Source organism: Apaloderma vittatum, unplaced genomic scaffold (genome assembly GCF_000703405.1).
Source record: "Apaloderma vittatum isolate BGI_N311 unplaced genomic scaffold, ASM70340v1 scaffold11552, whole genome shotgun sequence".
Classification (NCBI taxonomy): domain Eukaryota; kingdom Metazoa; phylum Chordata; class Aves; order Trogoniformes; family Trogonidae; genus Apaloderma; species Apaloderma vittatum.
The window spans coordinates 16,728-39,260 of NW_009703133.1; the positions used below are offsets into that span (position 1 = coordinate 16,728).

Here is a 22,533-nt window from a genome sequence, read left to right on the forward strand (position 1 = left end):
GACTGCAAGAAGGATATTGAGGTGCTGGAGTGCATCCAGAGAAGGGCATCGAAGCTGAGGAAGAGTATTGAGAACAATTTTTAGGAGGAGCAGCTCAGGGAACTGAGGCTGTTTAGCCTGGAGAAAAGAAGGCTGAAGGGAGACCTTGTCGCTCACTACGACTACCTGAAAGGAGGTTGTAGAGGGGTGAATGTTGGCCAAGTGTTGTTACTCCCAAGTAACAAGCGATAGGACCAGATGGGCCTAAATTGTGCCAGGGGTGGTTTAGGTTAGACATTAGGAAAAACTTCTACCTCGAAAGGGTTATCAAAGACTGGAACAGGCTGTGCAGGGAAGTGGTTGAATCACCATCCTTGGATGTATCTAAAAGCCATCTAGATAAATTTTTCAGGAACATGGTTTAGAAGTGGGCCTGGGAATTAGATAGTGATTGGACTTGATGATTGTAAAGGTCTTTTTCAAGCATGACAATTCTATTATTCTAATGCAGTGCTTAAGAAATTAGGAAATCAATCTAAGTAACTGTTAACTTTTGATGTCTTGCATAATATTATTGAACTACAGGTTGATTGTACTATGGCAATTTTTGTATAAGAAGGTGGTTTGGTATCAGATGCAGCTGAACAGAAGAGAGAACAAGAACGCAGAAGAGGAGTCTGTTGTCTCATCCCTTTTAAGTCATATACAGGCGACCCTTCAGTCCTCAGGAGTGGCATTAGAGCAGCATTTGAAGATTAATTGTATATCTGGTTAGTATTTTGGGAAGAACTACAAATACTAAGTGGTTGCATGGTTAACTGAATGCTAGGAAAATTATCGGTAGCTGATCGCCAGATTTAAAAAACAGTTGATAGTGGCACTTTTCCTAAAATTGCAGTCAGAACTATATCTTAAATACATGATGTCCTAGTACGTTTTTATGTTGCATTATAGTCTTTAGAGCTTGTTGAGCTAAATAAAGAGACTGTATGGACTTCATTTGGCTTTGAATCATATCACAGAGAATCTGAACGCAGGATCTGAATTATTTGTACTGTTATTTCCTGTGGGTGGGCATTACAGTGTCTTTTAATGAATCTCTGTGTGGTAGGGCTGTTCGGTCTGTGTGATCACTGTGGGCATGAGCATAGCGTGCACATGAATAGTCAGCCTCAACTAAGCATCTAATCTAGTGTAACCTAATGCTATCAACTTGATCTAGCATAATTTTGCAAAAAAGTATATGGTTGTAGCCTATTTTCTTGCACATTACTGTCCTATGCTCTGTCTTCCTTTCTCTTTCCACACTCATGAGCCTAGCTTTCCGTTTGTCTCCCACCACAATTCTGTTTCCTTTCCATGTTCTTGATCCTTCTCCCTTCAATGGTACTTCTAGCTTCTCTTTCTACATCATTCTGTACAATACATTGCCTCTGCATGATGTCTTTTTCACTCACATAACAATATACACAACTTCCCATGCTTCCTTACCACTCATTCCTTATGTTCTTTATCTTCATTCCATTTGCCAGAGATGTCATGGTTTCTGGATAAGCTAGAGTAGCATATATGCTCATGGGCCAATGAATACCTGAACTGGCTAGCCGCTTGGTTATTTTTTCTGCTTTGCCTGAAACTTGTTCTGTTTTACAGTTACCTCACTGTCAAAGTATTTAGAAATTGTCCAGTGGATTTAAAAAAATGGGAACAGAGGCAGAGTGGTGATATTTAGAAATATATTGTTTGAAACTACTTTAAATAAAAGTTCGAGTTGCTAAACAATTTAAAAATTGCTTTTCATAATGAAAAAACATATTCCACATCATAGGAAATAGATTAGAGAGAATGCCTTTCCCCATTTAAAAAATATTGTGAGTTTCGAATACTGAAGTGTTTAGCTATAGATAACATTTAAAATATTATGTAATCCACAAAAATAGAACCTAATTATGGAAAGCCTTGTGACATGGATTATAACCAGAATTGATTTTTTCATTTAATAGTGATTTAGCAGTTAAAAAAATAGGTGGGGAGGGTGTCATCTTCTCTCAGATGCTCAAAATGTAGATGTGTCTCAGAGTATAAAAATTTACTCACATATCTTATTCTGCTTTTCATAAATTTGTAATACTGAAGTAAGTGTGTATGTATTTGCACATGTATAACTATGTAGAGTTTTTAATTTGTTAGGTATCTGACTTTTATAGGTGAGGAAAAGTTCCTTTTTGGCTCATACAGAGAATCTGTGGACATATGGAAAAAATCTCTTTGTGAAATCAAGGCAAATGGTAAGGGATAAAATATTTGGGGGGGGTTTAAAAGGATAAGTTATATAATCTATGTAGTTATTTTTGACTCTGCACTTCAAAAATGGCAAGACACACGAAGGATGTGTATTTGAAATTAAGCTAGGATTCATATAGAGACTAGTCAAAACTTAAGACTCATTGCTCTGTGAGAAAATTTGTGCATTACTGTTTCACTATCAGATTTTTCTTGAGATTGTGAAGTACTTTGTACTTTGCTCTATGTATATTTCTAAGCAAGAAAGAGATAGTCAAAAACAGATGAACAAAAATGAATTCCTGTAGTGGCTGTAAAATTGTGACAGAAGTTTATTTAGGAGTTGACTTGAAACCAGAGTCTCTTCCCAGACTACATGAGAAAATTTTTACTGCTTATAATGATGAGGAGTACCTTATGCAGAAAGAATTCAAGATGTTGGAAGCTTGGGGGATGTTTAAGCAATTTTGTTGTGGATTGGTTATCCCTTCTTTGGGGGCTGGGCTTCCTTGAGCTCTACTGTCTTTGTGTCTTAACAGTTATACACTATTGTTTTGGGATCTCTAGAAGTAAAACTGTTGTGGATAAGCGTTAACTAACAAATAACTTAGAGGTTATAGGAGGATAACATCTCATAAAGTAACTGCTGCTGATTTATGCTCCTTTTCAGAGTATCTGTTTATGTAAATATCTTTTTGGAGATGGATGAATTAGAACCTTTAAACCTGCTGTTACTGTTTTTATATTTATTGTTTCTTTTCTGACTAGACTTCTTTTCTCCCCTCTTTTAATGCAGGAGGGAAAAGAGCATGTTTTCTTCAGAGTAGATATTATCTTGCAATATTATTTTGCCACCTATATCAGTATAACTTGTGTGAAGCTCAGGGACTCTGTGATCATCTGGTAGGAGAGATTCTACAGCGATCACAGCTCTCAGTAAGAAAGATGGAAGAATTTTCTGGTATGTTTATATTGCATTAAACTGTGATAAGGTACGTTGATACTGTATCTAATTTCTGTGCTGTCACACACACACACACCAGTGTTCTTTCCGCATTGTGTTGAGCTGAAGTCTGCTATCACTGACTTTAAAGATCTTTTTCTGATCCTCAGACATTATTTTGGCTGCACGTGCAGAAGTGAGTCTTCAGACAGCTTCTGTTGTATAATTAATAGTGAAAGTGTGGCCTGTTAAATGTTCTTAGTTTCAAATCTGCTTAAGGAAACACTGTTTAAAAAAATAAAGGGAAACGACTGGGTTGCATTTTATACTGATTCCACTTTATCATGGTGTATCAAAAAAAATAAGCAGTGGATTTCAGGTTAGTCACTAGCCCTAAATTGACAGTGGGATTTTTCTGCAGATGCTTATAGACGTTTTTTTTCTAGTAAGTCAGACTATGAAATATATCCAAATTTAAACAGTTTTATTGACTCAGTGCTGATAAAAATTTAGATACTAGAGGTCCGTTGCTGTTCATTAAAAGCCTAGTATAAAAGCATTTTAATATAATGTGTAATTAGTATAAAAGATGGTTCTGTACCTGCTGAGAGCTTGTCAAGAAGTTAAGTAATACAGTAGTTTGCTTGTTTTAAAAAAAGTTCTATAAGTTGTGATTAAACAGTTTTAACATTCAAATTTAGAATAATTTTCCTCATAATTTAATTTAATTTTATACCTGTTTTTTTAAGATACCAAGTTTATTGATCATGAACTATGGATGGTAACAGATGTTCATACTGAAACTGCTATGGCTGTGATTCGATCCATGGCACGATTCATGGCAGCTTATTTCACAAATCAGCTACTCTATATCTTTCCCCCTCACAATGTTGACATCCTGCATCCAGTTCACATCAAACCAGGTATTTTCTCTAAAAGCAGTTTAATTGCTGTGCTTAACTTCTACCATTTTTCCACATGTGTATCACTGCTGTGCCATCTCTTAAGTACCTCCAGGACTGGTGACTCCACCACTTGCTTGGGAAGACTGTTCAAGTGCTTTCATAATATCTAATCTAAACCTCCCCTGATGTAACCTGAGGCCATTTCCTCTTGTCTTGTCACTTGTTACCTGGGAGAAGAGGGTGACACTCACCTCGCTACAACCTCTTTTCAGGTAGTTGTACAGAGTGATAAGATCTCCCATCAGCCTCCTTTTCTCCAGGCTGAACAATTCCAGTTCTCTCAGTCACTCCTCAGTAGACTTGTGCTCGAGACCCTTTACCAGCCTCATTGCCCTTTTCTGGACATGCTTCAGCACTTCAGTGTCTTTCTTGGAGTCAGGGGCCCAAACCTGAACAGATTTGAGATGCAGCCTCACCAGTGCTGAGTACAGGGGTGCAATCCCTGCCCTCGTCCTTGCTGACCACACTATTGCTGATGCGGGCCAGCATGCTGTTGGTCTTCTCGGCCACCTGGGCACACTGCTGGCTCGTGCTCAAGCTCTTTGTCCCCCCGCAGCCTCAGGTCATTTTCCACTGGGCAGCTTTCCAGTCACTCCTCCCCAAGCCTGTAGCGTTCCCTGGCGTTGTTGTGACCCAAGTACAGGACCTGGCACTTGGCCTTGTTGAAGCTCATACTGTTGACCTTGACATGTTGATCCAGTCTGTCCAAATCCCTCTGTAGAGCGTATCTGCCCTCCAGCAGGTCAACACTCTCACTTGATTTGATGTCATCTGCAAACTTACTGAGAGTGCATTTGATCCCCTTGTTGAGGTCATTGTTAAAAGTACTGAACAGAACTGGCCCCTGTACTGAGCCTTGGGGAGCACTACTTGTGACCAGCCACCACCTGAATTTAGCTGCATTCACCACCACTCTCTGGGCACAGCCAACCAGCCAGTTTTTCACCCCCTGACGGGTGCATCCATCCAATTTGTGAGCAGCAAGTTTCTCCAGGAGAATGCTGTGTGCACTGGTGTCAAAGGCCTTACTAAAATCCAGGTAAAGGTCATCCAAAGCCTTTCACTCATTGACTAAGCAGGTCATGTTGTCATAGAAGGAGATGAGGTTAGTCAAGGAGGACCTGTATTTTACAGACCCATGCTGACTGGACCTCATCACCTGGTTGTCCTGCACATGCTGTGTGATGGAGCAGACCATCTTAAGTGCTATAACCTTCCATAGCGCTGAGGTCAGACTGATAGGCCTGTAGTTGCTCAAAGTCTCGTTCTGGTCCTGCCTGTAGATGGGCGTCACTTTTGCTAACCTCCAATCTACTGGGGCCTCTCCGATTAGCAAAGACAGCTCATACATGATGGAAGGTGGCTTGGTGAGCACTTCTGCTAGACCCCTCAGTACCTTTGAGTGAATCCCATCTGGCCTCATAGACTTGTGTGTGTCTGGATAGTGTAGCAGGTCACTAACCATTTCCCCTCGAGTTAATGGGACTTCATTCTATTGCCCATCCTGACTTGGGGGACTGGTAAACCAGAGAAAAACTGATATTATTAAAGACTGAGGCAGTCAAGCTCTTAGAAGCCAGAATGTTTCAGACGCTGTATCATCAGAAAAGTGGGAGTGTCAAGTTGGTTGTTGTTGAATCCAAGTAATACTTGTTAGTTTAATTCCTGCTTTTCAGCATTTTTCTGAGAATTAGTATTTATTGCAATGGGTGGTTTATTTATTTTCTGCAAGAGATTGTGTTTAAAGATTTCTCTTGTTAGGAAAGTTTTGCTTTCAGAGTTAATTTTTCAAAGTGGTTTAATGTCCACAGGAGTGAATAGTTACTTGGAAGCATTGTAAGCGCTCTACTAGTAAGTTGGTATTACTGTGCCAGATACTTCTCTAAAACATTAACTTACTTCTATTGATTTGATTTGCTGCAGTGTGTTTGAATACACTGGCAATTTTTAATGTTTTTGCACTACAGCATGCACTGGTATATATATGTTCATGGTCTTTGGGATATTTTAGTTGGGACAGCTTTCCAGATAAAACCTACACAATAAGACCTTGATTTAATATTTGCATTATTCAAAGAAACATGAATATAGTAAGACAATCTTGGAAAAAATGCATTGCATAAGCTGGATTTGTGTGACTCTGTTTAAAAAATTGCCTGAACAGTATAGGGAAACTGTGTGAGAAGCAAATATCTCCTTAGAATTGGCATTGATCAGCACCTCTCCAAGACAACTAGGAAATAAAACACTGGAAAAAAAATCTAAACCTTAATAAACAAAGACCTCTAAATTTGTCTCCAGTTTGTCTTGATATGCTCTCTTAAAATAATGTACTGTTCTTTCTCAAAAATGCATTGTAGCTTTCTATTGTCTGCAGTAAGCAGCACAGTGAGTACGAACAACGTAGGTACACTAGGAGAACTCTCAGAATTTTCATTTATCTCAGGTGTACCTTCTGGAATATCCTTAGCATATGTAACGTACTTGGATATGTTCCACCAGTGTAGTTAAATCTTCAAAGTAAGCATAACACAGAAGTTTTGTATGTATCCCACGTTACTAAGCAGAAAAATAGCCTACTCCAACCTCACTGTTGTGTTATAGCATGAGCTGCATCTGCATGCTGTGGATAAACCCTCTATTAAAGAGCAGTTGTATACTGAAATGAATTTAAAAGCAATGTGAACGTAGGAATTTCAGGTTATTCATCTGATAGCATACAGATTTATTTAAAATACGGGTTTTTTTGTTTTGCAGACTTACCTCCTCGTATGATTCCACTGCAACACTGTTTGGTTGCCAGAGCAGTCAGGGACCAGAACCTTTCATCTGTGTGGACAGCTGAGTATGCTCTTGATTTGTTCTTTATTGGAGGACTCATTCCAGAGGCTGTGTGGTTAACACAAAGACTTGGGGACTGGAAACTGTCCATTTCAATTGGTGTAGCCTACCAGCTGTATTGCCAGAACTCTGATGAATTCCCAAGGTAAATTTGAGCTTAGAATTAGTATATTGTATTTTGTTAATGATGTTATTTACATGAAGTTTATTGTAACAAGGCATATCCTTTGCCTCAAAAATTCATATTCCTAGACTTACAGTAGATGTAGGACCTAACATGTTGAGATTAGTATTTTGTCTTAGATACTCATTTAACAGAGCTTCATTAGATTATCTGTGGATTTTACTTTGTTATTAATGTACACTTTCTTGTTACACTTTCAGATTGAAGAACACAGAATGTCACCTGCCATTAAGTTTATCGCCAATGCAGACTTTTCAGGAAAAGTTACAGTCTTTGTTAGGACAGCCAGTTACTTCTGAAACATCAGGATGTATTAGATACAAGCAGTTTACAGGTACATGAAATAATGAATAACTGTTTATTTCTCATGGTATTTCACTGCATATTCTGTGCTATATGCTGTCTTAAAAAGATACTATTACCTTGTCGACTCTAATGTGTGCATTACTCTAATGATGTGTTGAAATACATTAATGTTATAGGGATTTGGGTTTTGGCTTTCAACATTCTAGAAATTGACTAGATCATTCTAGAAATTGACTATATTTTCAGTCTAGTCTTATTTGTGCCTATCAGCTGGCCTTGAACATACAGTCCTTCCAGTAGCTAGCTGATCTGTTCAATTTTGGGTGCCGCAGTATAAGAAGGACATCAAGGTGCTGGAGCAGGTTGAGAGACAGACAACAAAGCCGGTGAAGGGTCTGGAGAACAGGTCTTTTGAGAAGCAGCTGAGGAAATGGGTTATTCAGTTGGAGGAAAAGAGTTTGAGGGGAGACCTTATCACTCTCTACAGCTACCTGAAAGGAAATTGTAGTGAGGTGGGGATTGGTCTCTTCTCCCAACTTACTAATGGTAGCACAAGAAGAAATAGCCTCAGGTTGTGCTACAGGAGGTTTAGATTGGATATTATGAAAAATTGCTTTACTGAAAGAGTGATGAGACCTTGGAACAGACTTCTCAGGGAAGTGATGGAGGTACTATCCCTGGAGGTGTTCAGAAAACGTGTAGACGTCGCACTTCAGGACATATTTTAGTAGTGATGGTGATAATGGGTTGACAGTTGGACTTGATGGTCTTGAAGGTTTTTCCAAACTTAATGATTCTATAAAGTTTCTATAAAAAGTTTAGAGGTGCTTCACCCTTAGAGATGCACAAACCTTTGCACACGCTGTCTTTCTGGCAGGTGATCATGACTGCCTTGGTCCTTCCAGTATCCAGAGCCCCTTCTTTTGCCCTTAGGGACATGCAGACAACACAAGTAGGTTTCACAGTCATCTCTCTGGTAGTCAGCCAGATCTTCACTGGTCCCTCCAGTCATTGCCAACGCCTGTGGTCCACTCTTGCAAGAGCGAGATGCACGCACCCCGGGTTGCTTCACGTAGTTGTCAGTTAGTCTGACTTGATACTTGCTGGCACTCACACACTGACTTGCAGAGTCTCGCTTGCCCCAGTTACTGGTACCAGGGATACGTGGGCACTCTGACCCATGTCCCTCTCCAGTTGCTGACACTTGAATTTGACTTAACTCCAGTCTCTGCAATTGCCGATGTCCCAAGACACACAGGCTTTCTGACCAATGGTTCTCACACTTAAAATCCTGCACACAGGCACACAGAACACCAGGAAAATAGACATGCTGATAGGGCCCATCAGAGGTCAGGCTGCCACAACTCTGTGCCATACCTTTGGTTTCTTTCCTATAGATCCAATAATGAGCCTTGTGCAATCCCCAAAAGCTCTTCCCCTGCATCCTGTGGTATGTTCTATCCTTCTTGTCAAATCAAAAGGTATTGAAGAAAGTAACTCCCATTGCCTCATCTTGATGGGTTTGATACCTGGGCACTGGTGCTGATGGCTCTCCTGGGAAAAGCCCGGACAGAGTGTCCCTTTCTCTGAGTGCATAATTTGCTATTGTGCATCTCTGGGCTTGGGAAAATGATTTTTTTTTTACTGTGAGAAGATGGGTCTCTGTATTATTCAGGTTCCCACACGTGCTTTTGTCTCTGTGCTTCTTTGTATGTGTATGTATGTACTTTTTATCATATAACCTAACAATGGTTTACTGCTGAAATTCGCTGAGTTAGCTAGATAAACCTACCCTTGTTTACATTTTACAAAAAGTTTACTAGCACAGTTTCTATTTCTTCCTTCCTTTTTGTGTGTTTGGAAACCACATTTCAAATTCCTGTCAGCAGGTGGATGTTAATTAATCTTTGTTTAAGCCATATATCAAGCACTGTCTGGATTCTTTTTTTTTGTACTAATTTCCAGGTATTTTATTTCAAACAGAAACACAGATACGCATGCTGTATCTACCAGTCTGTAAGTATGATGGGTAGTGGAAAGATTTGGCAACAAATCTCAAGACAAGCAGAAGACTATAAATGGTAGTAGAGCAGTAAAATATACAAATTTTGAGGAACCAATTAGTGGTATGTATTAAAGATCCTGCTACTTCAGGAAAGGAGAAAAAAATGTAACGATATGTAAAAGAGATCAAACATACCTTTCCCTTTCCTTAGTCATCATGGTCACTGAAAAGAAGAATTGCTGTGGTCATTTTTAGTAGTATGTGGTGTATGCCTGGTTGGTGAGAATGATTTGCCAGAATTTTATGCCAAGCCAATGCATAGCAAAAAAGTTCAGTTCTCTATTTAGAAAGCCAGTAGCTTTCCCCTTAATGTACTTTTAAGTAGATGCAATGTATACATTGCAATATATGGAGATTCTGAGAGTGTAGCTTCATATTTCAGAACGAAGACCAGGTATTAATTGTATTGATTAATTCATTGCTTTCTGTGCCTAATTTTTTGTAGATCCCATTGAAGAGGAAGATGCAAATGTTCTTTATAGTTCAATACAGGAACTACTGAAAGCAGCTGTTATGGCAGATGCTGATATTCTCTCTGAGACATTTCAGCTTTTGATGGATTCTGCCAAGGATCTTAGTAGAAAATTGTATGGTTTAGTTCCAGATGGGCTTTATCTTCCAGCACCACCATTGTACTGTCCTCAGCCAGCTTCTCTCAGTGAAGTAAGTATGCATGATAGAAGTTCCTTGGTTTTTTCGTTTGAGTCTATTTATGAAGTAATCATGATATTTATTCTGGTTCCTTTTGGTTCATTTTTCTGTCAGTTTTTATTGTGCCCATTCTGTTACTTAAGTAGGACTATATTGATAAGAAGGTATGTGTGTTTCTGTGGTTTTTTCCATAAAGCATCTGTGCTCTAAAGAGGGGAAACATTCTTAGAAGCAGAAACAACTTTTAGGTCAAATTCCTTATTGTGCATGTCCTTTCTAATTTGCTGTCTTGTTTTTGTCTTTTGAATTTGCATTCTTCAGGAAGACTGCAATGACATTCTTTTAAAAATTGAGAAAGAAACTCGTCAGAAAGTGTCAGGAGTTCTTCAACGAGTTATCTTGCTTTTCCGGGCAGCTCATTGTTCATGCCCTGCAGCACAGTGGTATGTTGCACAACTGAAGTGGGCAAGAAAAGTTATGCAGAAAGTAAGCATTTAACTTGATTTTTTGTAACTTGATAATCCGTTGTCAATATTACTGACAAGCTTACAGTTGCTTTACAGAAGCAGTCTTATCTGGACTTTGCCCTATTTTTTTACATGCCATCCTCTAGTTTTACATGCTATGTTCAATGTCTCCTTCTGTGTGTCTTTCAGTAGTCACTTGGTAAAATACAAATTCATTTCTTCTCCATTTGAAAGAAATAAGCTGATTTTAATTGGGAGTTATAGCTGTTAACTGGACACGCATTCCATATCACTTAGGGTTGAATATATAAGAGAGTGTGATGCTTACTTCAGACAAAGTGGTCATCTTAGTGTAAAGAGCATAGGACTTAGGAGATCTCACTCTCCTCATGCATTTTGCTTGCACGAACACATGCTTGAAATATATTGGTTAAAAGTTTTTGTGTAAACTCAGGCTTTGCAGAATATCACAGTCACAGACTCACAGAATGTTAGGGGCCAGAAGGGACCGCTAGAGATCTAGTCCAGCCCCCCTGCCAGAGCAGGATCACCCAGGGCAGCCACACAGGGACGCATCCAGGTGGGTTTTGAAAGTCTCCAGAGGAGGAGACGTTTTCTTAGGTCATTGTTACACAGCCACTCAAAGAAGACTGACTTGCTGCAGAAAGATGTCTGTGTAACTGCCTTTCCTCAGACCCCTGCACCAACATTCACGCAGTGATCCAGATCAGGAACTGGTCTGACTGAAAAATACTTCTTTCTGTTTGTTCACTGCATTGTCACATTTAATGCTGGCGTGGAGAGGTGATCAGAAGTAACAGCTGAAACAGGAGGGAAAACTAGTCTGCCTTAGTTGACAGCAGCCTGGACTTTGTTGGATTAAATTGTTTTTTAATTGTTACCTTAGTTGTTCTTATACTTCATGTCTTTTGTATTTTATGGTAATTTTGAGTATGATGAGTACAATGCAAACAAAAGCATCTTTTATGCCATAGCTCATACTAAACATATTTCTTTAAATGAATTTTCAGAATATCAATTTGAAGAAAATGGAAGGCAAGCTTAAGGGAGTTTTGCTGGTCTTGGTAGTATTCTCCTGATAACTAAGAGGCTTTACATTTAGTAGTGCTACATACAAAAGTCTAACTGATTTTTATTTCCATTTTGATTGTCTATTTGTTTTTACTATCTATAGATTCGAATTAAAGGATCTCTTCCTCCACTGAGTCCATTCCCAGAGACTTTACTTCGTTACTCCAATTTCCACACCGTTTTCAATAGGTCCACGTCTTCTGGAGACCACCAGTTTGATGATATTTGCTGTAAAATTTTAGGTCTGTATGCAATAACATTGAATAATTTAGAGCTGGAAAAAGACACAAGTGAAAATCCAAAGGAGCAAAGAATCTTTTATTAGCCTGAAATGGTGTGCTGTAACGTGTGCAGAAACACATTCGCTTTCCAGCTTTTGTAGTCTGTCAAAACTCTTAATCTGAAAGTTGCGGTTCTGGATTGTTACATATGTTATAGATCTGACAAATGTGGAAAAACATGGGCACTAAGTGGAACTAAAGAGTTCTAGCTGCAGACCACTACTGAAGACTCAAGAATGAGTAATATTTTTCTTTCAACTACAGTTAAGATCATGATGATTCTCTTATAGCAAAATATATCAAGCTGTTTTATATCATTTATTTAAATAAAGTCTCACTATATTGCGTGTTTGTGTTGTAGGTTGCTTCAGAGAGCTGTGTGCATTGTGTTGGATGTTTCATGTTCGTGAAAGATTATCTGACAACTGTAGACGGTACCAAACTGCAAGGGAGAATATTAACAATCATAAGGTAATTATATCCTTAACATAGTAAAGATACATTTCATTTGCATAAAGGTATAAGAAGAATTCTAAAGATGTGCTGTGTATTTCTGTAAGAACTTTTATTCGCCTTACAGGACAAAATTAGCATTGTGATACAATATGCAGCAAGTATTTGTTTCTATATAGAGTATAGAATAGTGCTGTTCTTATGAACTACCTCTCTAGTAGTAATTCTGCTTCATATCTGACATAGATAGTTGAAGAGGTACTGCCAGAAGAGCAATAGTTTCTACACGTTGTCTACCTAAGCATTTACTTTTTTTTTACTTTAAAGATATTTGGGGTATTTCCTGACCAATGCATATTTAATGCACAATTTTTTTTTTGTGCCATATACATGGTTTGCAAAAAAATAATGAAAAATACTAAAATTTAATCATGTTTTCTCTACTTATATCCTCATTAATTGATGTCAGAGTTGTAGGAAGGAAAAGAAAGAAACTGCTAGCATGATATTTGTCATATATTCAGTAACAGTACAGATGCTGATCTTTATCCTAGCTAGTCCTTAGTAAAGGTTGCTTCCTCTTTAAAGTAATCCCAAAATTGCTCTTCATCAGAAAAACTGAGTTTGAAACAAACAGGATGGCTCTGTTTCAGATTTTCTGATTTTTCTGTGCTTTGTGTGATAGTGACAAATGTGATAAAACACTGATTGAAAAACTGATGAACTGATCCATCTTAAAAGTCTCTTGGTTGGCTCAAATCTTGCGCTCCTCAGAAAGAACTTATGATCACCTCAAGTCACTGAAATTATGTACTTCACCTGGTAATTCAGGATATTTAGTCAGTTACAGCAAGTTTAGGCAAATTGCCACATTTTACTCTAAATGGCTGCAAACAGCAGTGTTAAAGGAATTATTTCCTAAGCTGATTTTTAAAAGCTCCTATTAATTTTTTTCCTTTCTTTATTTATTTATATAAGTTTTATGATCCATTGCAACCTTGATCTGTGTCCTAGCATCATCTACTTCTCTGTTTGTCAGTGAAGTTAGAGATTTTTGGTTTTTGTTGGCTAGGGAAGAACCATTGCAATTTGCAGTCTATGGATAATTTAGCTGAAGTATGCTGTTTGTATCAATTAATGTTTCTATAACAAGGTGGTTTTTTTTAGAACCTGAAGAAGAATGGACATGATGGCTCCACAGTTGAGCATTGCCTGAATGCAGTGGAGTGGGCTTGTCGAATGCTTCCTTTCTGCAGATTCTTAAATATTGAAGAATTAGTTCAAGATATAATTTTGAGTCTACTTGGAGAATTGCCGCCAGTGAAAAAGGTGAAAGACATTAAAGTTAGGATAAAAGCAATAAAGATGGTCACAAATACTTCTTCTACTTGTAGAAGTTATGGGTTAGTCTTTCTACAACTGTAAGTTCTCTTTGAAATTTTATCTTATTTTTGTGTTAGCTACTCAAAAATATACTTTATTTTACCTTATCGGAGCCTTCCAGTACCTGAAGGGTCCTACAAGACAGCTGCAGAGGGCCTGTTTAGAAGAGCATGTAGTGATGAAGGGCAATGGTTTTAAACTGGAGCCAGGTAGATTTAGATCAGACTTTAGGAAGAAGTTCTTTACCACACTGGAACAGGTGGCCCAGAAAGCTAATGGAGGCTCCATCCCTGGAGATATTAAAGGCCAGGCTTGGTGGAGCTCTGAGCAACCTGATCTAGTTAAAGATGTCCCTGCTTAGTGCAAGAGGGTTGGACCAGATGACATTTAAATGCCCGTTCCAACCCCAGTGCATTCTATGATTCTGTGATTGGTTTTGTGCAGGTGGCAGAGGTTTTTGTAAAAGCATTTCCTAATCCTGAAGATATAAGAGTTCCACTAAGAGATAAATATCATGGACTTCAGCAACGACTCAGACACAGTATTGTTAAAGGTAATGTGCATCCTTCTTTGGGAAATATTAAGAGGATATTTCTCTCTTACCTTACTTATTTAACTTGTGAAAATACCTACTTTCACACTCCATGAAACAGTTTTCAGTTAGATGACTTTGAGTAAGTTTTGTGTCAAATTCCGTGTTTTCTTTCTGGTATGTCTGTAAGAGTAACAGAATGTCATGACTTCCAAGTTGGTGGTGCTTCTTAATTTTATCATAGTTCCTGTCTGTATTTCTCAGTGACTCTATCATGATTCAGAGTTCGTTCTCGTCTCAGTTTGTAAGAACAGTTGAAAACTGAGAGGTTTGCATTTAAAATCTCTTGATTTTTCTTTCAGAAAGTGAAGAAGTGATGTCTGTTGTCCTACAGGCTACTGAAAAAGTGAGAATGAAGGCCCTGAGACGTGTAATAAGGAACATAGGCCCCATAGAAATTCATATTTGGGAGCCAGCAGAAGAGGGAGCCGCAGATGATGAGGCACACTGTTACGACAGATTCTCGTTAGGCACTAGTCTAAGCAGAAGCACACTTACTGATCTTAGCAGTCCTCAGATATATAGTGATGCTGACACAGCAGATACGATTTCTGATGCTTTGTTTACTGAAGATACAAGAACTCACATATCTTCACTCCAAAGGTAGGAAAACATTGCAACAGAAAGCTTTCTACTTAAATTTAAAAAAAAATAATAAATAAAATATAGTTGTCTCTCACTGTACAGGCAATTCTTTCACCAAACAGGGTAATTGTCACTTTGGCTAACTTATCAAATGAAGAATTACAAATGTAACGAATCTTTGAACTGCCAATGTTATATCAGTTACCATGTGACTAATATGGTACTGAAGTGTAAATTACTATGGACTGTGACCAAGTTTATATATGATACTGCCAAACTGCTGTCTATGCCGGTTAGCTCAGTGGTTTGAGCGCGATGCTGACAATGACCAACACCGACGTCACAGGTTCGATTCCCACTCGGTCCCCATGTGTTGCCTGGTCTACTCCAGAGGTGGCGTCCCTGCCCATGACAGGGAGGTTGGATTAAATGATCTCTTAAGGTCCCTTCCAGCCTAGGCCAGTCTATGATTCTGTGTGAAAAGTATGGATTTTACATTTGATTAGTTACCTTAACATTGTATTAATGTGAATTTGAGTTTGTTAATTTCACATATTTAGCAACAGAGGAAAAGAAGGAGCTAATGTTCCATTTACTTACTTATCCATGTAGTTCTTAAAATGGATTTTGGCATTAACAGTATTTATATTTGTTATCTTACAGGGATAATGTACATCATAGACAAGAAGAAGCAAGTAGCAGAAATACTAAATGCAAGATAAAAGCTTTTAACTGGAAAGCAAAACAAAAAGTATCTGGAAAAGACATGGATAATGAATGCAATTTACCTGTAGTTGGTACATGGGAATTTGAACGTGATGATGATGAATATGTTATTTTTTTAGAACTCTTTTTGAGTTATATTCTTGAGAGAGATCTGATAAAGTACAGTGACCTTGGAATTCCATTTCTTACCAGTTTTTCTGGACTTCTTCGAGAGCATGAGTTAAACTCTCTCCTTTTTGATGTTCATAAAACGCTAAAACGTCGACAAGGCAAAACTAGAAGTCAAAATGTGTTTAGAGCAGGGTCTTGCTATACTGTCACCCTGACTTCTTTTGATCCTGAAACAGTGTCTGTCTATAATGAAAACCAAAATATTTTGGAAAATCCAACCATTGTCCAGTCCATTGTACAGACAGCAGAACCTCATGCACCTAACCTAATGAAAGGATTTAATGAAGGATTATTTGGTTTAAAACACAAGTCAATTTATAGAGCTTCAAATGACAATCAAGGAGTCACTGTTGTTCCTGCAAGCCGGAGCTTTGCTGACCATACTTTACCGAGCCTGCAGACTCAGGCAGCTCCTAAATACATTTACAGAACTGTTGATTCACTTGATATTGTACCAGGAGAAGAACTAACTATAGAATTAATGGGTAAGCTGGGTAATATTGCAAAATTGATTGAGTGGATGATCAGGTGGTCTGATAAAAGATTGCTCTGTGGCTCAAATAATCAAGATTCCTTGGAAGAGTTTTATCCAGTGATACGTGTGAAAACATCAGCAGCTGCTGTCCTTACTTCGTTGTGGCTGTTAGGACAGTTATGCAAAGCTGGATCTCGAGCAAAGAACATAAAATGTAAGGTAAGAAAGAGGATGGGATGTCAATGAAATGTGTGAGTTAGTCATGCCAGTAAAGAAAATGACACACATCTTTTAAGTCATAGAATCTTTTAGTTGTGGTCTCAGTAAAACCTGGAATATTGACTAATAGCCTTTCCTTTAAGGGTTTCTAGGAAAAGAGAAATGTTCCAGGAATACTGTCATTCTGTCTGTAGGAAGACTTTGGTTGGCAATTAAAGCTCTCATTGGAAGCCCAAGTTAAAATCTCATTTCTCTAGATACTGCTTTATTTGAGCAAATTCCTACAAGTTCATCCACTGGGTCTAGTTTTAGACATCACCTATGAAGGAACCTAGTTTTGGAGTTAGAGTATGGACAAACAAGAAAAAGAATAGAGTTGCTCCGGGGAGACTTGAATTTAGGTTAATTTGTCTTTAAGGACAGTCCAGGTGCAGTCTGACTGGAGTATTTAAACTAGTTAAAGATCGGTGAAGAGTGAATCTTGAATTTCTGTCTAGCACTGTTAGACAAGAGTGGGAGAATGTGTGTTAGTACTAAAGAGATTTGTCTGAAGAACCTAAAGAGTATTGCTTTATTTTATATTTAAGGACAACCCGGATCACTTATTGAAAGGCTGAGGGGAGAGGGTTCTGGGGTTTTTTTGAGAAGACTCTTCTCCCAGCCAGAATGAGATTTTGTCTTGCTTTTAGTTTGTGTTTTCTGACAAATGTCATCTGTATTTTACTTAAACATACTGCCAAAATTTTGTGTGTGCATGTAACTGCATGATGGAGTATGGCTTTTTGCCTCTCATACTGTGTTCAGTGCTAATTTCAGAGTTTCCTGTTACGCATGATGAAGGCCAAATCGTACTGTGTATCTTTGTACGGAGTATATTTGTCACATAGCACCTCTGGTGACACTCAGCGATACTGAAAAATCTTTCATTTTATGTTTCTGTTGGATAATTCAAAAGACCATTGCTTCACACAATGCAAAAAGAAGCAGGCAACTATAAATCCAGAATTTCTCAGGTCTATAGTAGAGAAAAGAATACAAAGTTAAACATCCTGTGTAAAAATCATTGAGTGTTCTGTTAAAGTATCGGGTATCTTTCTTTTTTTCCTGTTTTCTTTTTAGTTAGTGATTTTTTTTTTTTATCATCATTATTGTTATTAATAGAGTCCAGACGATCAATGTATGAAGGAATTCACGTCTCTATCAGAAGTCCAGTCTAGGACAGAGAAAGAAAGTAGTATGGATGGAGGCTCTTCCATACTGGCCAATCCTCTTTTTGATGGTCAGAGTGTACAAGCCTATGATGATCTTTGTGAAACTCATTTGGGGTAAGTTTGGGGTTTTTTTTACATAAGAACTCTAGCTAGTTGTAATTCCTTAGCTAAGCAGCATGTCAATATGAAGACGTCTGCTGTTACTGTGTGTTATACGCATGTTTAAGTTTGAGTGCCACTGCGTTTATTGTAATTGAGATGAGAGTTCACATGTTAGTTTGTTTTTCCCTGGATCTGTAATCTAGCTATGTTCATGTCTGTGCATGTCAGAAAAGTAGATGGAAAAGGCATTGAATATTTTATTAATATCAGGCACAGTTATGAAGATGTCCTGTGTGACATTTCATCTTCTGTGCTAAAAAACCAGATCTTTGATATTAGTATTCTAAAACATTACTGTGTGTCTTCTCTGACAAGAATGTCTTTTTTAATAAAGTAAGTTTATGTGAGGCAGACAAGTGTAGTCTAACCAGATGATTTAGAAGTCATGGTGCAGTTTACGCCTTCCATTTTTGGTAGATCTTAACATCTTGGTTACGTTTTTCTGGAAACAGCCCATCTGAAAGACTGTACCATTAATGTCACTAAAATATCACAGCTATATAAAAAAATAATAATCCTTGTTGAAGTGAAGTTCAGAGAGGAAATTTGTAAGAAGTATATCACAGCAGTATTTATTTTACAGTCATGCACTAGCCTGCAATCTCAGAGGAACAGCATACTTAAACTAAGTCAGATAATTTTATTTCTGTTGTTAATTACCTTTTGTAATTCCAATTACCAGAATGTCTACAAAGTTAAAATATTCTGATAAGAAGGAAATTAATCATGGGAGTTGTTCTATACCTCATATGACTGAAGATCTTAATGAAGTGGAACCATTTGTTCCGGAAGAGTTAGATGTAACATCAAAAAGAGAAGGTTTGTTTTTATGGTATATCCTTTTACTGGGGTCTGACATACGAGAATGCAGGAGTTTTCCCTGAATTGGATTATATGAACCTCCACTTATTTAATAAAAAAAATGGAACTAATTTTTCATCGTTCTATTGTAAAATTATTATTGTGTCTGTTTCATATTATAACTAAATTTTATACAGTTGCTTTCTCAAAACTTTAAGTTTTTCATTTAGGTGAAAAAACATTTTGCTATAGAAATAGGATGTTTACAGATAATATATATTAATGTGTTTCATTCTCTCATTTAATTTCATTCCAAAAATATTTATGTAATTGTGTAAAATATGATTTGAAAATTATACAAGCTGAGAATGCATAAGTTAAATTTACCCTATTCCCACTATGAAAATAAGCTGCTTTTCTTTTTTTCTTTCAGGTGCATATGTCATCACTAGTAATAACACAAATTCAGAAATTCAGAATTTGCTGAGACTTTATTCAACCTCTTTCTGCTTGCTAGCGGAGGGAGTGGGCTGGTGTGACCAGTGACTGGAATCACATTAACATTGCTCTGTGTCATGTAGTTTTCTGATTTAGAGTAATTGTGTTTTATTTTGTAGATTTCTTTGAGGAGGCATATGAAACTCCAAAGAGCTCCAATAGCTCTGTCAAGATCAAACCTGTAGAACATCAAAGAGACAAGGCAAGTTATGATCTTGCATAGAAGGATCAAATTGTTTTGAATACTCTTTTCAAAATATCCTTAGTTCCTCAGTATACCTAAGAACTTGAGGGCTTTTCAAGCATGTAGAGTTAGAGATTTTTTTCCTTGCTGAAGTCAGTAGTAAAAATCACTAGTAATTAAGCAGAAGTAAAGTGAGATTACTGTAAGCACTTTAGAAAACTGATTCATTATCTCCAAAAGTAAATATGTGCATGCCTATGTATATAATTTATACAATCATATAGAGAGATTTCATTCAATCTATATAATGTATAACACGGTATATGAATCCATTAGGTTATGTATGCCTATATATATTTATATGTGCATACATGTATATATAAAAGCATGTAAATTAAAAAATAAGAAACAGATGGATTTCTGGTTAATAGACCAGATCTTCATATGTGTTTTATTTTGCTAGAAAACTGTATTAATTTTATTTTACTTTAAAAATAGTTACTGCCTCTGAAGTTGTCACAGGTTGACTAAATAAAGACTCTACCATTTGTTTGCATGTTTTTAAATTAAATATATAAAGTTCATTATTTTTCTCCTGTGTGAGAAGTCCATCTGGATCTGTAAACGTGCCTTGTTTTTTGTGCAACATCTTTGGTTTTAAGTCTCCTTTCTTTGAAATTGACTGTTAAGCCAAAATAGGAATTGCAGTGCCATCTGTTTACTTGTCTGAAGCACTCTAAATTTGGTGCGTTAATGGAATTAGAAACAACAAACGTATTGTTGTCTTCAGTTCTACGACACGTTTTACTATAGTGAATCTGTGGCATGTATAAAACCCAAAATTTGTTTCACTTCCTTAACTTATAGATAGTTTGTGTAGGGTTGTTTCCACATTTTCATCTTTACCTGAGGGGGTGCGAGATTACTTTAAAAGGAAGGATGCTCAGATGAATCATTAGGACATCTTTTTAATTCTGATTTATAAGTATGTAGCTTTTCAGTTAGATTTTTTCAAGTGGCTGATTAATCAAAAAGTGTATTTGCCTGAAACTTATAAAATAATACTTTATTGAAGTAGAAGTGGGATATAAAAATTTACAAGTTCAGATGCATCTTTTTATATTCCAGCAGGTCTCTGTTTTGGATGTAGATAGTCCCCGAGAAGATCAAAACGCAGAAAAAACAAAGGAAGAAAAGGCTAAACAGGATATGTGAGAGACTTGTCCTTGTTTTAGTTTTTCTTTTTAATTTGCTAAATATTTTTGTTAATTGCTGTTTTTCATAGCAACAAACTCATAGTTTGAAACAAGATTTCAGTCATATTTCACATGTTACAAGTGTTTCACATATACAAAGTGCTGTGTGGATAAGTGATTATTTTAGTAATAATCAAGTAGGAGAGACACTGTTTGTGGGAAGGTGCATTTTTGTATATGGGATAGAGATTAAATGGAAAAGCTTGCAGATGAACAATTTGTTTTCCAGACCTGAAGTAGGAGCAGCATCTTCAGTTTAAATACAGGTGGAGAGTTGTTATTCTAGGAAATTTCAACAGTTAATTTGTTACACAACATACAAGAAAGCTGCATGTCAGGGAAGCAGAAGGTGTGATAGAAATGGATATGGGCAATAAGCTTCTTAGCTTCTGAAAGAGGGAGGGAGGTATTTCACACATTTAATTTGTTATGATATTTTAAAAGTTTTATGTTTTATGATGTATGTAAAATTATAGGAACAGTCTGTAAACCTGATTGTTGCATCATGTGTTTGAATTGATTACTTTTCATTTGTTTAGATAAGTTCTAGTTCTCTGAAGTTTTTCAAGGGAAGAAACTGAATATTGTGTAGAAACAGAGTTTGTTGTGTTTTGCATGAGGAATCTTGGTTTCAGTTAGCTTTCTTCTTGAATCCACCAAATTTTGCCTGAATGTCTTAGATTTAGAAAATACTTCTTACTGTGCTGGCATATAAATAAATATTCCTGAAAACTGTGAAGAACTTTTAAGTAACTTAATTTTAGAAAGACTTAGTCCTCTACTATTGTGAACTCCGATATATTTTTATTTTGAAAGAATCAGGAATAACTGCAGATGAGGTGCCTCTCAAAGATTTATTTTCTTTTTTAGAAATGTAGATTGTAAATATATTAACAATATTGCATAAATTGGATTTTCACTTCTTTTGTCAACTTAGATCAAGCTCTTTGTCTGCTGTATGTGTTGAATAGCCAGAACCTTTTCAGTGTGTTTGTTTGAGTTAGTTTCTGATTGCTAGGGAGACGAAGCATGAATGTCAACATTTGCCAGCTCAAATCACAGTGCGATGCAGGTCAATATTGCTCTGACCAGGTATTTTATCTCGTAATTAAAATATTTTTCAGGAGGATATATATATATATATGCATATAATTGTTTATGAAATGAAAATAAACAGCGTAACAAATAATTGTAGTATTTACAATACTTACCCTTTTTCTTTATAGCATGACCGAAGTTCTTTCTAGCACCATTTGTCACTCATTCTCTTTAGAACAAGATGCAGTAGTTGCCAGGTAAGATAAACCGCTAATATTTTATATAATAAAAAATGAACTATCCCTTTTAAATTTTCAGTTTGAAGTAACATGATGTATTGATATGATAACAAAATATTTGCAGATATAATACAGTGTACCTGCAAACTGTACTATTGAGTAGCCTTTCCTGAAACTTATTTTTGCTGTAGTCCTTGAGGATCCTGTATTCTTGCATGTTCTCCAGAGTGTGGCATAAATCAGACATGTGAATTCAGAGCTAACAGCCTTGAAGAGAAGTGATACTTTTGTTTTCTAGTTCCAGACAGAATCATTATAATTATATAGTATTATTATCAAAGATAGATTGTTGCATAAAACACCTAAACAATAACATTATAAACTTATCTTTTAATAATATTGTTAATATATATATGTCCTACAGCAGCTGCTAGGTACACATAAATGTAAATCAAAATAGAATAAGATTCTGGAAAATAGTAT

At 36.9% G+C, this 22,533-nt stretch overlaps 1 protein-coding gene across 1 annotated transcript in view; it reads left to right on the plus strand.

The window, feature by feature from the left end:
- LOC104269402 (chromosome unknown open reading frame, human C5orf42) overlaps nucleotides 1-22,068 on the plus strand; it is a gene marked incomplete at its 3' end in the record, with an annotated part of 38,605 nt that extends 16,537 nt beyond the window's left edge. The window contains exons 12-30 of the mRNA XM_009864523.1: nucleotides 565-749; nucleotides 2,187-2,267; nucleotides 3,059-3,223; nucleotides 3,955-4,128; nucleotides 6,928-7,156; nucleotides 7,396-7,529; nucleotides 10,012-10,229; nucleotides 10,539-10,703; nucleotides 11,880-12,018; nucleotides 12,419-12,528; nucleotides 13,678-13,839; nucleotides 14,338-14,446; nucleotides 14,788-15,088; nucleotides 15,734-16,661; nucleotides 17,823-17,986; nucleotides 18,717-18,853; nucleotides 19,453-19,535; nucleotides 20,649-20,728; nucleotides 22,000-22,068. Coding sequence (XP_009862825.1) covers nucleotides 565-749; nucleotides 2,187-2,267; nucleotides 3,059-3,223; nucleotides 3,955-4,128; nucleotides 6,928-7,156; nucleotides 7,396-7,529; nucleotides 10,012-10,229; nucleotides 10,539-10,703; nucleotides 11,880-12,018; nucleotides 12,419-12,528; nucleotides 13,678-13,839; nucleotides 14,338-14,446; nucleotides 14,788-15,088; nucleotides 15,734-16,661; nucleotides 17,823-17,986; nucleotides 18,717-18,853; nucleotides 19,453-19,535; nucleotides 20,649-20,728; nucleotides 22,000-22,068 — 3,633 coding nt within the window. The remainder of the gene's footprint in view (nucleotides 1-564; nucleotides 750-2,186; nucleotides 2,268-3,058; nucleotides 3,224-3,954; nucleotides 4,129-6,927; nucleotides 7,157-7,395; nucleotides 7,530-10,011; nucleotides 10,230-10,538; nucleotides 10,704-11,879; nucleotides 12,019-12,418; nucleotides 12,529-13,677; nucleotides 13,840-14,337; nucleotides 14,447-14,787; nucleotides 15,089-15,733; nucleotides 16,662-17,822; nucleotides 17,987-18,716; nucleotides 18,854-19,452; nucleotides 19,536-20,648; nucleotides 20,729-21,999) is intronic.
- Between the last annotated feature and the right edge of the window lie 465 nt (nucleotides 22,069-22,533).